Source organism: Synchiropus splendidus, chromosome 1 (assembly GCF_027744825.2).
Source record: "Synchiropus splendidus isolate RoL2022-P1 chromosome 1, RoL_Sspl_1.0, whole genome shotgun sequence".
Lineage (NCBI taxonomy): Eukaryota > Metazoa > Chordata > Actinopteri > Syngnathiformes > Callionymidae > Synchiropus > Synchiropus splendidus.
The window spans coordinates 3,847,016-3,861,368 of NC_071334.1; the positions used below are offsets into that span (position 1 = coordinate 3,847,016).

The 14,353-nt window shown below is 44.6% G+C and overlaps 1 protein-coding gene across 2 annotated transcripts in view; it reads left to right on the forward strand.

Annotated features, from left to right (window-relative positions):
- si:ch211-186j3.6 (neural-cadherin) overlaps nucleotides 1-14,353 on the forward strand; it is a 323,558-nt gene that overhangs the window by 149,978 nt on the left and 159,227 nt on the right. For both annotated transcript variants that reach the window (XR_008413679.1, XM_053853874.1), the window contains exons 16-20: nucleotides 4,638-4,781; nucleotides 8,520-8,640; nucleotides 8,716-8,878; nucleotides 11,009-11,677; nucleotides 13,284-13,475. Coding sequence is in view for 1 of the 2 variants with exons in the window: in XM_053853874.1 (XP_053709849.1) it covers nucleotides 4,638-4,781; nucleotides 8,520-8,640; nucleotides 8,716-8,878; nucleotides 11,009-11,677; nucleotides 13,284-13,475 (1,289 nt within the window). In the remaining variant the exon portion in view is untranslated. The remainder of the gene's footprint in view (nucleotides 1-4,637; nucleotides 4,782-8,519; nucleotides 8,641-8,715; nucleotides 8,879-11,008; nucleotides 11,678-13,283; nucleotides 13,476-14,353) is intronic.

The following is a 14,353-nucleotide window of genomic DNA, read 5'->3' on the forward strand; positions in this document are numbered from 1 at the left end:
CAGAGCAACATTGGTGACATTTTATTTATTTATATCATTCCCCTGTTGCTCAATTCAGTGTGTTCAGTTCATCGCATTACTCTCATTTTGGGCTCGGACAGGAATGAAATAAATAATCGTAAATAATTCAAGTCTCGAGGATTAGTTCATCCAGGTCGATCAGATAAATAACATCACTGTGTTTTCCGCGAACACAGCCAACTAGGTAGTGAAAGCAGACGCTTTTGTTTATTTTGAACCATCCAAACATATCCAGAGACATGTACACCATTGTCTGCTGTTTGGACTTGAACAACTCATTCAATGAAACCTCAAATCATCTCTATACCAAGAGCGACATCTAGTGGCCTCTGGAAATTAGGACATTGTTTCATTAACCCTGCAGTACTGTTTCATGAAGCCCCATCTACCCATCACTGTTCTTGAGTCTGTCTTTTCTCCTCAAAGCTTTAGCGTCTGTCCAAATCCTCACCCTAACTCTGGTTTTTGGCCCTAACACTGTGCATCACGTTTGAGTGTAGCGTGTCCCAATACTCCCGAAACTGAGTCCACTCACCGTTCACCACTTGAAATGATCCCTTCAAACCCAGGGAGCTCCGAGTCTGACTTGAACCCAAGTGGGAATATGAAGATGTAGATTCCCAGGTCGCCAAAATGTGAAGTGAATAACATGACTTGGGACATTGTAGTAACACGGACGACTCTTCTGTTTGTTTACTTTCTCCTCGTGTCACACGAGTCGACCGTGTCCGACAAAATGAACAACACAACCTTATGTCATTTCTTCTTAACAGTCGGCTAACATCCAGGCTAACGTTACCGTCGACATTCCTCAGATGTACAGACGCATCACCGCAAAATAGCTTCAGCTCCGCCCATTTCTCCTCGGCTGGTTCACCAAACCAAGTGAGCTCAAAACAATTGCAAAACAGTTGCAAAAACAGTTGGAGCAGCCGTTTCCAAAACGCCTCCAACACCCGATATACAGTGAACAAAACGCACCACGGCAGCCCATGATGCTAACGTTGTCTTGACGCCTAACGTCATGACGTGCCGTCCCAATTCTAAGGGACGTCAGTCACTTCTCACTTGGTCGTCGGAGGCACTTCATAGTGGCTCACCTACAACACAGCCAACGCAACGATATGAGCATGTCATTCAATTCATTGTTCAATTTATTGGTTCCAATTGAACGTTCAAAGGAAAGTCATGTCGAGCAGTGATTTACGTTGAAATGTGAATCATCTTCCGTCGTACGTTTGAGTAGATAACCATGAGGCATATGAGAATCCACTGGAAATAATAATGGCCAAATCCCTTTCCTCCTCTATAAACACTTTGCTTGGCTTTGTGATCCCATTTTTCTGGTCGAAAGTTGAGCGCCACCGTTTGCATTTGAATTAAAGCTCCGATCATCTCCTCCCGGCATTGACTCATCCCTCTAATCTGAGGCGCCAGTGGCAATCTCGCTTTCACTCCGTCCCCTTCCTTTACTCTCTTCCTCGCCTCTCATTCCATGCCAAATGGAATGCATACGTTCTCGACATGCTAGAACAGTGAAGCGGGGAAGAAAACAACAGCTGCTTGCACAGATGGGTGGAGAGAGGGAGGGCGTCGGAGTAGATGAGCATGACACTCCAAAACATATTTTTTAATAAACAGGGTCATAGACAAATAGCTGATCTTGGGATTTGATGCATCGAGGAGGCCTGTAGTGCCAATCACTCTGAAGCTGGAGAAAAACTCGTTTGGTATATCAGAACAAATGAAATATATTTCGGAGGTTAGCGCTGATCCTGCACCACTTGTTCCTTCAATTTCACACAGAATGGAATGGATAGTCATTCGCTTTTCTTTACGCAGACGGAGACGTGCTGAAGCAGTTGTTTAAGTCTCACCAACATCTACATCAGAATTTCATTTCCATACATTGAGATTGTGATGTCGTTCTCAATAATTCAGCAGAATTACCAGTTACCTGGATGTAACTCCAGTTCTATGAAGGCGTGCGGCGCCCAACTTTGGAAAGGATATATGATCATTTCATACTGAATATTTACAGTATACATTCCAGAGGTGTGTCACTTTGAAGAAAAAAAAAATTATAACAGTTTTAAGAGTTGTATAATCTACAATTTGGTTTTCTTTTTTTTTTATAACCTACAATGGTTGAGGTTGGGCTGTTGGGGACAGAAATATCAGGAAAAAATACATCTGAAAGTCAAATTAAGGAATGAATATGACAAGTTTCAGATCAGTGAATGAGCATATCTTGAACCAATTCAATATCCAAATAAAGGATCTTCGGAATAAGGAATAAGGTGGTTTGCTCTCTCCGGGTCGGTGGAGAGTTCTTGCCCCAACTGGTGCAGTTTAGGTATCTCGGGGTCTTGCTCTCAAGTGAGGGAAAAGGGGAGTGTGAGATTGATAGACGGGTTGGTGCAGCGGCAGCAGTGATGCGGTCGCTGTATCGGACCGCCGTGGTGAAGAGGGAACAAGACGAAGCTCTGGATTTACCGATCGATCTACGTTCCCACCCTCACCTATGGTCACGAGCTTTGGGTAGTGACCGAAAGGATGAGATCGCGGATACAAGCGGCTGAGATGAGTTTCCTCCGCATGGTGGCTGGGCGCACCCTTAGAGATAGGGTGAGGAGTTCGGTCATCCGGGAGGAGCTCGGGGTGGAGCCGCTGCTCCTCCACATGGAGAGGAACCAGCTGAGGTGGCTCGGGCATCTGATCCGGATGCCCCCTGGACGCCTCCCTGGGGAGGTGTTCCGGGCATGTCCTACCGGGAGGAGACCCTGGAGTAGACCCAGGACTCGCTGGAGAGATGATGTCTCCGGTCTGGCCGGAAAAATACATAAACCACATCATTTCTAAACCAAGAGCGCCATCTAGTGGCCTCTGAAACTCAGGACGCTGTTTCATCAACCCTGCAACACTGTGTCATGATGGCCATGAGAATCATGAACCAGCATGAAAATAAAACCACACCCCCCCTTGTTTCTGATGACCAGTCTGTTCTCTCTACAACTATACTATACATATTTTCAGTGTAAAAAAGAGCGTTGACTGACAATTTGGTGATTTCATTTCATCAGCTCAATCCGTTGCTTCCAATTAAATGGCTGGAAAAGTCATTTTACCGCGGCTCCTTCAGACGCATCGATCCCATTCCCTGCAAGACACCTGTATGTACAAGCCTTTTAGGGGGAACCAAAACACGCTGGAATTAAAGGTGACATTTAATTTGCCTCTAATGTGACAAACAAGTCCTTTCAAGAACAAATCCTCTTGTTTGCCTTCTTTGCATCGGAGCGTCTCCTGCGGACAATCAATACATTACCCATTAAACGTTGCTTTGCAATTCATTAGCGGAACTAAAGCAGCTTTTTTTGAGTGCGAGCGGATTTCAAAGTGTCCGACAGGATTCGTGGATAGACGGCGTTTCTAATGACATGCTGGTATTGCACATTTTTCAAATGATTTTTTTCTCAGTGATGGACCGGAATAGATGAGCAGAACTGCTGGTAATCTACCTGCACACATTTGTTACTCAGGGTGGAATGAATGAGTGTCCTTTCAATGACATTTCAATGTAAAGCCTGCACAGTAAGGAGAGGAAAGCCTCTTTCTCCTTGCGAGGTGACGTCTTGGTTTACACCGCAGTGACTGATTTCACTTGACATGACATTTCCATGTTGCTATCTTTGATATATCGCCAAAAATATTTCTCTTGCCTTGGTATTCAGCTGAAATAATTCCATCACAAGTCCAAACAAACAGAGCTCAAGCTTGTTTCAGTTATATGTCCAGCTTTATTGGACATATTGTAGGACAATAGCAGCCACCACCGATGTCCACCATGTTTGACAAGTGTAGAAACGAGGATCCTGCCTCCTTCATGATCTGTCCACCCATCTGAGAACAATAGAAAATGCTTGAAACAAACACCATTCTTGTAGGACCGTACCTCTCAAGCCAGCGTCTCCACCACGATCCACCGCTTTACCTCATTTCCAGATTGGTCTTTTAAGCATAAGTCAAGACAAAACAAGAGCTTCTCCACACAGGAGTTTGAGCTGACAAATGGTTTACTCTGTTTGGTGTCGCGCGCTTGTTTCACAAAGCTGTTGTATTAGGTGACTATAAGTGCCACAAAATGGTTTACTCTGTTTGGTGTCGCGCGCTTGTTTCCCAAAGCTGTTGTATTAGGTGACTATAAGTGCCATGAAGAGCGCGCCATCTTTCACACCCTGGTTTCAATAATTTATCTGCGAGCGCGTGCTGCAAGATCACGCCAGTGCTTGGTGCTGATATCAAAGTAACATCAGTGTGTTGGGTTGCTCATCTGCAGAGCCCACCGCAAATGCCTCCGGGGCACTTGGTACTCGGCTTTAGTTCCGTGTTTAAATGTAAAAATAAAGTGTTCTTTTTGATGCAAGCCTACACATCGATGGAGACGGGAGATGAAAGCCCTTCACGTCTGGCAAAATGGGGTCATACACCCATGGTACCATTTCTTATCTGTAATCGAAAAAAAAAAAGATGCATTATCTTCCTCTGTTTTTGATTTGAAAAAAGGAAATGTCTCATTCTAATCCCCTTCTCCTCTCTCTCTTGTTCCTTTCCAGACACGGCGTACGTTCGCGTTTTCATCAGTGACGTCAACGACAACAAGCCAGCGTTCGCCAAGGCTTCCTATGAAGTGGATGTGGATGAAGACGCCGACGTCGGCTTTGCCATCCTGACTGTTAGTGCCAATGATGGGGACGAAGGTGGGTGGTGTGGAAAACATAACATGTAATACTGCCAAGGATGTTTATGAAAATATTAGTAGTAGTAGTAGTAGTAGTAGTAGTAATAATAACAATGATATTAATAAGACACGTTGTTTGACCTTTGAATTTTTAAACAGTATTGATGAGGTTTCATGAAACAGTTTTCAGATACAAGCCACTAGGTGGCACTGTCTGATGTATCACCTTTAGCTTTGTACAAAAGCTGACATTTTATACCGAGAGCGCCACCTATTGTGCTGTGAAAATTGCGTCATGAAACCACAAAACGGTTGAAAAAAAAAAAAAAATTGCCAACTTCCTAGAAAGTACTTTTTGACAGCTGCATGACAGAGGTATCTCAAAAGAAAAAAAAAAAAAAAAAAATGAATGAAGTGGATGAAGACACCATGCTAATGATGGGGACGAAGGTGGGTGGGGTGGAAAACATAACATGTAATATTGTCAATCTATAAATACACGAAAGACTTGCTTTTCAACGGTTCATACTTGGTAATTACGGTGTTGTTTAGAGTGAACTTACTCTCACTGTTCCAAGGTGCAATCTAGTCTGTTTTAGCAAGATGCTAGTGATGAGGTAGACGAGGTATCATGAAACAGTACTGCAGGGTTGATGAAACAGTGTCCTCATTTTCAGAGGCCACTAGATGGCGCTCTTGGTTTAGAAATGATGTGAGGTTTCATTGAATGAGTTGAACAGTCTGGTGGCCTCTGAAAACCAGGACACTGTTTCATGAAACCTCATCTACACCTCAATACTATGTCATGAAACCTCAACTACCTATTACTAGAAGGCTGAAATACTTTATCATAAGCTGCAAATACACACGTATATAAGTAGTTTTCATTGGGTCGTAACCGCTACCTCATCTGAAGTGTGACGTTGCCTTGACAAAGCACAGAACACACTCCTGGATAAACGTAGTGAACTGACTGGCGCAATGGAATGAGGACTGTTATTTACTTATCCGTCTATTTTTGCTTCTTTAAAAGCTCTTCAGTTTGACCTTGCTTGGAGCGATGGGAGTGATTAATTGCAAGAGCACAATCGTAACAGGCATTAACGCTCGAAACACTAGTTCCAACGCAGCACTCGTGAAGTGCATCCGAACACGAGAGCGGAAATGCGATGAGTACGGTATGAATCAGTGTGTTGTTTTTGCCTGCTGAAACCCAGTGCTTCCTCAATGTTAGATCCTTAGATGCACAATGCAACACAAACATCAGTCCTCAGTCTGTTTTCAAGCAAATGCAATGTAAAATGAAGTGAAGTCTATTTTCTGAAAGCTTGTGTTCAAAGCATGTGTGCACCCGAGTGTGTTTACGTATACGTCCAGGCTTATATGTATCCCAGAAAATGTGAGGTGTGAAACACTATGCCACTGTGATAAATATGGGATTACTCTCACCGCTTCGTCTTTGACTCTCCAAAATGCAGCTGTCAAAACCTTCTCAAAATTATGAGCCATCCTAAACTGTGCAAGACGGAGAGCATCTGGTCTGTACAACTACTTTACAGCCCTGTTATACTGGAATTACAGTCCATTGTTTTATGGTGACAGAGGTGGAACCAAACCAAAGTTGCTCATCACAGATGCCCCAAAGATGTTTATGAAAATATTAGTAGTAATAGTAGTGGTAGTAATAACAATGATAATAATAATAAGACATGTTGTTTGACCTTTGAATTTTTAAACAGTATTGATGAGGTTTCATGAAACAGTTTTCAGATGCGAGCCACTAGGTGGCACTGTCTGATGAAGCTTTGTACAAAATTTTATACCGAGAGCGCCACCTATTTTGCTGTGAAAATTGTGTCATGAAACCACAAAAAGGTTGAAAAAAAAAAAAAAAAATGCAATGTGTGCGCGTAATCTTTTTTATGTTTTGTGTAGTACTCTAGTCCAACTTCCTAGAAAATACATTTCGACAGGTGCATGACAGAGGTATCTCAGAAGATTAAAAAAAAAAACAGTTTTTATTCCAGCTTCACTTTAATGCGTTGTATTGTTCCGATCACGTTCATCCCTCGACCCTCTGCTGTAGCCTGTTCGTCTGTTTCTCCCAATTTATCGTGCTTGCTTTCTCTACGCTGGTATTTCAACCTGGTAAAACACAGAGGGAAATGAAAAGACTTTTAAAAACTGGCACAACAGGGAAACCCCCACTTATTTTCCTACCATTTCTTTGTTTGCCTTAACCGCGATTTCACTCCCTTCTCCGCTTCCTTTTGTCCTTTGGGTCGCCGGCGTTATCGGACGACTAAAGTGATTGAGCCGTCCCAAATGGGGGGAAAGCGAAAATGCAACTGGAAGAAAGGAATGGGATTGAATTGCGTCTATTCCCTAATGACTCATTTAAAACGCCAAAAGGCAGACAGTACAAAACGATGTGGATCAGAGGATTCACTTCTCTTTCTTGTTCTTCTTACTAATAAGATGTGAATCCCACTGTGTATTAAGTCCCTGTGATATAAGCAAACAGCCCTGATTTAAATGCAGATACGTATGTTTAATCTGTAAATGCATTCAGAGCAGTTGTTTCCAAAATGTAATGAAAAAGGCGTCTAATATTCACGACATATTTAAATACAACAAACAAATGGACTCCCTAGTTTAGATATCACCATAAATCCCAGACAATAGAAAGCACCCACCCGCTCAATCTAAGAAGGAAAACAGATCTTGTTCCTACATGAGCCACAGCAGTCTATGAGCCGCAGGTGCAGTGGTGCTGTCTGCACTGTAGAAAGGCTTAAAAATGCATGAGGATCACTTCTAAACTAGTTTGGAAAACGGGCTCCAGCATGGAGACTGACTCATGAAACCAACTGGCCAATGTTCTGAATTTTGTCAAATATGGATCATAGACACTCGAACATCTTGAATATTCTGGCTGCAAAACTGTGCGTAAAACTTGTCAATAATGACGCATTTTAAATGCATTAAACGTTTTATATGAGACAAGTATTCTGTTAAAATGTTCATTGCTCAATGAAATAAGCTATTTAAAAATGTTTAATACAATTATTAATTGCTTTGAGAGGAGTTATTATACTGCACGTCTTTATTTTGAGAGAGATTAAAATAACTGATGTGTTACATTTAGTTAGTAATGAATGATGCAAAAATATACGATATATTTTCTCAGTTTTTGCTGTGACTTCATGAGGGCTGAATAAATAAAGGCATATGGCCCTGGGGTTTCTCTGAATTACTGGAGTCCAAACATTTTGCAGCAGACAGCGCCATCTGGTGGCCTCTAAAAATAAGGCCACTGATTCATGAAACCTCATCGACCCTTCAATACTGCGTCATGGAACCACATTTACCCATCACTAGACACTGTCAGGCTCCAAACCCCACCAGAAAATGATAGGTCACAGCCCCAGGTAACAGTCAGGTCACCATTGGTGTGTGAGAGGAGAGGCATTCGATGGAGAGGCCGTACCTGAATGGTAGTGGACGGCGTGCGATACAAAGAAGGGCGGTAGGAATACTGTGAGTGCAGGAAACCAAATGGAAGACAAGCACGGCCAGAAGGTGGGTTCACGCTCCTTTATTCCGCTTTACACTCCATGGAAAGATAAATGACCACACTGGGACTCTGGAGTTTCAAAAAATAAAATCAAAGCTTTGGACCTCAACAGGGTGAAACTGAACAGCAATTCCCTCTCACAGAGTCTTCACTCGATGTCTAACTTGCGCTGGTCCGCAGGTGGAAATGCAAAACTGCGCTACCAGATCACGTCGGGGAACACCGGAGGTGTGTTTGATGTTGAACCGGAGGTGGGCACCATCTTTATCGCGCAGCCTTTGGATTATGAGCAGAACAAAAGGTAACGTTGTCCTCCCATAGTTTCCGTGTGTTGGCGCTTCATCTCGGAGCCACCTCACAAATGACTTTTCCTCAGGTACAAGCTCCACGTCCTCTCCTCGGATGGCAAGTGGGAGGATTACACCACCGTGACTGTGAATGTGGTGAACAAGAACGACGAAGCCCCGGTGTTCACCGTGAATGAGTACTACGGCAGCGTAACGGAGGAGCTGAATGGGTCGCCTGTTTTCGTCCTGCAGGTACCTTATAATCCTTTACCGCCTTGATAAGATTTCTGTAATTATAAGATAGTATCAAGCCAAAAGCCTGTCTGCGCTCTGAGGAGCTTAAAGCAGATTTTTATTTATATGGGATTTTAGGGTATACGCACGTCAGAAGTTGAGTTTTTGCAATTAAATCTGAGAACGGTTTGGCGACTGTCTGCTGCAGTGCTGTTCACCCCTGTGAGTGTGGGCTTCTTCAGCTCGCCTTTCTCTCAAAACATACCCTGTCCATGATTCCAGTATGTTATAATGATGCAAGGCGCAGCCAAAATGCTCCACTGACTTTTGGATTTCATTCCTCTTTCGACCCTTTCTGAGATTTGCTGTTTGACTGGGAAGGTGAGAACTGGTGGAACAGGTCAATGTGAGAAGTCGGAAGGTGACTCAAGAAGGTGTCCAGCATTTTGATGTCCTTTTTTTTTGTGGAGGCTGTGTCACTGGTTCACATGGCCCTCTGACTCGAGGTTTGCAGAACTGGCTCTCCTGGCTTGTTGGGTTTGAAAAACATGCATATAAGAGCGGCAGGTTTTCTGTTCTGCTGGCCTCCATCCTGACCTCAAAGTACCTGAGGTTTGGATAAAAAGTACCTGAAGTTTGAATAAAACTTTGGAGTGGTTTTGGGTTGCACTCTTGTGTGTATAAAAGCCTGTTTATACTCAGCATTCCATACGGATCCGGGTACAGAGGGAGCCTTCTGTCCGTGCTCTGTATTCGTTTCATCCACAAAGTTTACGGATACGGACCAAACAGAGCAGTACCACTGGAAACCATGGGGGGGCAGTGTTGCTGTTACTACCTGATACACATATAGATACATACATACATAACAATGGCAGAAACTCTCCGTCCTCCTGTCGCGATATACAGTGGTGCCTCGGTTCTTGACCACAATCCGTTCCAGACGGCCGTTCAAGAAGCGAATTGTTTGGAATCTGAATCGATTTTTCCCATGACAATGAATGGAAAAAGAACTAATGCGTTCCAAGCCTTAAACTAGTCTTTTGTAGGAGTGAATGTCGAGTGTCTGCTGCAGGTGGCTGTTCCTCTATGTGTGTGGCCGCTGCATGTGGGAGGGGTTGCCGAGTGAGTGAGGTCTCTCCAGAAGTGAAGAGGTGCCCAGTGCGTGTCCAGCTCTGAATGTGCGCTTCTGTGCAGTTTGGCTGTGACAAAGTCATAAACCAAGTCACGCTCTGTCCCAGACTGGCCTCATCCCTGTCCCAGCTCCAGCCCACAACAGGACATCAAACCCTGGAGTGAGCGCTCCAGCACCTCCCCTGTGACACTCTACCACGGTCCAGTGTGGAGACAGGAAAGGTTTTACACCTCAATATGAAGAAAAAACAGTCAGTAAATGGAGCTAACGGGACACGTCTGCATACAGAGGCTGCGTTATACACAATAACAAAGCACCTCGTGGGTCAGCTGATCGGTCCACACACGTTATGTTGTTTTCTGTCTTTTTTCAGGGGCGTTCGAGTTCTGGATTTTCGTTCGAAATTTCAAGTTCGTTGTTGTCAAAAGTTATTGATCCTGGGCCCTAGTGGAGTGATTTGTGTACAGCAACATCAACGTAAAGAACGCATGAAGGCATGTGATCAGTGACGGTAGTGTTTGAAAACGATGGGAGCATAAATGGCCCTTAAAATCTCATACAAATGGTAGCGCAGACGTCTCCCTTCACCACAAGAAAAGCTGTTTAAGAGGGTCTTGAATAGTCGCCTATTTACTTGGCACATTTGTGGATTAACAAGGCTTGCAGTTAGCAATAAAAACACCGCTCCGCATCCTTCTTAATGCTTGTCACATGGCTTTTTTTTCCCTTCTTGAACAGAACAGGAGTTAATTTGGACTTGACATCACAGTGCAATTACCGTGCTAAATTGAAACATCTCTGGCCTGCCCGCAGTGTAATTGCTGCTGATGTGTTGAGGATGCGTGAGAAAGACAAGCCTGACACCGAGAGACGGGCGGCTGGGAAATGAAGGGACTGGATCGCTGAGTGTATCCCTGCGAGAGCTTACTATGATGGAGCGCTGCACTTATCTCGCCAGCAGAATCGGTGAGAGAAATATTTGAATGTGCGTTCAACACTTTTTGATCTTCCAGGTAACAGCGTCCGACCCGGATAAGGATGCGGACCAGGAGGCCCTGCGCTACTCCCTCCATGGTCAAGGGGCAGAGAGCGAATTCATCATCGATGAGGTCACGGGTAAGATTTATGCCCAGCGGACCCTCAACAGGGAGGAGCGGGCCGTTTGGCGGTTTGTCGTCCTGGCCACCGATGAGGGCGGGGAAGGTCTGACTGGCTTCACCGATGTCATCATCAACGTCTGGGACATCAATGACAACATACCGGCCTTCACCTGCACTCCCAGCTGCCATGGCGAGGTGGACGAAAACTCCGTCATCGGCACGTCCGTGATGGAAATGACCGCCACGGACCTGGACGACACAGCGGTGGGGCAGAACGCGGTTCTCTCCTACAGGGTTCTGGGGATTCTAGACACCTCAGACGTGGATGAGGGAAGAGGGCCGACCTTCTCGGAAATGTTTGCCATCAACCCGACCACCGGGACCATTACAGTTGCCATGAATGGACTGGACCGAGAGCAGGTGGAGTCATACCTGCTCGTGGTGGAGGCCCGGGATGGAGGCGGAATGACTGGGACTGGAACTGCCACTATTAAAATCAAAGACATGAATGACCATGCGCCGCGGTTCACCGATCATTCTTGCATGGCGAGAATCTCAGAAAACGCGGAGCCAAATGCTGAGGTGAGTTGAAACAGCTGTCTCAACTATTGCCTCCCACTTCTTTGGTCCGTGTCTCATTCCAATGTATTCGAATGCCTTCACAACGCTTTCCCACTGTTATGAGTACATACCTCAACAGTGCAGAAGCTCACACACACGACCCTCCAAGTATTACATATCTAATACTGTGTATGGTACCTGTTTCAACTGGATGTACCAACCAGAATCCAGCAATTGAATCAGACATTTCTACCCACTGCAGTTTGCTCCTTCTCGCCCCCTCTTTACTCTCAATGTATACAGTGTGTTCTAATGTTTTATGCACACCAACGCAATTTCATAGGATCATGCAAATCAATTAAAACAGGCTCAAAGTGCCAACGCTGTTGGAAATCAGAGGTTGAGGTTTCCATGGTTTGCAGCACAGATGGATGGGATTGACTGAAGTGCAGTAATAAAAGTTCGACTTGAAGCTGTCTTACAAGGTTCCGACCCTCACCCATAGACCCCCTGCTTCTGGAGGTGCCTCCGGGCCATGTGTACCGCCACCTACTGTTTGTGTTCAGAACTGGAACGACCACTTTCAAAAACCATGCAACAACACAAGCAGGTTTTACCACACAAAGTGTTCTGTGGTCGCCTTATAACTGCCGTGTTTCCAAGTTCAAATACCATGTTGAAGAAGCAGCAAAAAGTTTGAGTCTCTTTTTCATTGTTGCCAGTCACAGTCGGGTGTGTCCACTTGGACGCTGTTTGCATTTGTGCAAACAAATAGCTCAAATAGCTGCTGGTGAATGTTTTAAGTTGCATTTATTTTTAAACATTTTTTTGACACAAACACATGACCATTCTACGAATTCATTATTATCAATTAGTAACTAATAATGTTTAATTTCAGATCATAGGTTCAGAATTTTTCTGATCCACTCCACTGACGTGACCACACAACTCGGGTCATAAGTGATGATCGAGACAACAGCCGTGATGGGTAGATGAAGCATCATGAAACAGTACTGCAGTGTCGATGAACCAGTGACCTAATTTTCAGAGGCCACTAGATGGCGCTCTTGGTTTAGAAAATCACGTGAGGTTTCATTGAATACTGTGCCATCTGGTGGCCAGTGAAAATCAGGACACTGTATCATGAAACCTCATCAACCCTTGACTAGACAAAAGGCAACCGAATTTGGAGTAAAATATTTCGTAATAACTGCTCCTGTGGTGTGTGAGAAGAAATTCATCCACAGTGAAGGTCGAAATATTGGACGGACAGCACAATGTAACAGGCAAAATGTGGCCACAACTGGTATGTTTCTTCAGTAAGACTCACCTTTATCTGCTGCAGCGAACTCTATCAGAATGTTAACACCAGAGCAAACAAGGGGCCGAGATAAGGCTCCTCTCACTGCGATGGCACCATCCATTTGCCTGTCACCTCTGTTGCCTGCCTTATTAGAAGCAGACAGGGCCAGGTCTTTTCCAGACAGTACAATGAACTGCACTTTTACATCTGTGGTGACTTTTCATCGACTCCGACTCAACCAAAAGTGGATTAGTTTTTTTTTAACAACCGTGTTTTAATAATCCCACAATTCTGCGTCGTCATTGTGTGTCTTTTTATCGCCAGGTTCTGGAGCTCAGGGCGGAGGACAGGGACACGGGGGAAAACGCCCTGCTCACCTTTAGTGTCGTGGCTGGAGACCAGGAACAGAAGTTTTACATGATCAGTCACAAGCAGGAGCAAAGGGGGACACTGAGACTGAAGAAGCGCCTCGACTACGAGAGACACAGTGAGCAAAGGTTCAATCTGACACTGAAGGTGGGTCACAAAAAGCAACTGGAGAGTTTTTAACATTGTTTGAATCCTTGAGAATGATACCATTTCTGACATGCATCATTATATATCCACGCTTTAAGGGAGACCGGGGGCAGACTTTACTTTAGAAAAGAAGCCTCTGTTTTCAGTCCTTTAATGTCGATGAAGCCGCTCTGAAGCTGCTCAACAGCATTACTTTCTAGAGCAGGTTTGTGCATGCATCAATGTCAGCATCTACATGCGGCGTACCGTAAAAGTGTTGGCAGAAGAGAAACCTCTGTAGGAGGAAAGCTGAGCTTTTAATGGCTCGGCAGTGTAAAAGGGCTTTTTAACAAGCTTGACTTTGCTTTAAAGCGCCACACACTTGCTATGACTCTCGGGCCTCGTCTGCATTGCTGAGGGGGATGGGGCTGATGTAAAACAAGAAAGTCTTGCGGCATGTCTGCCTGAGACTCAGGCCACATTGTAAAAAGAAAGCCAGGTTTGATTTGGATCCACTTGCCCGGCCTCCCTCATGTTTCCACCCAGGATCGCTCGTGTCTTAAGTCAGTACTTGCACTGGAGACCAGCCACAGCACTCTATGGCTGTCTGTAACACATTTCTATCTGTAGCCGTTGCTTATTTGTCCTTTATGCCTTTTATTTCTGGAGTGCTCCTTTCCGAATTTAAAGGTTTGTTTAGTTGTTCCTTTTCCGTCCCACAGCGATGGTACGTGGACTTATTCGTTACGAGTTAACGCCAGTGTTGGCAAGAGGGAACGTGTTCTGAACGAATATTTGAAAGTAGATGAATGACGTTCAACAAATAGGACTGTGACGAATCTGCTCCGACTATGGTCTGAAGTGATGTTTCCAGTACCAGTTGTGTGTGAGTTGTGCAT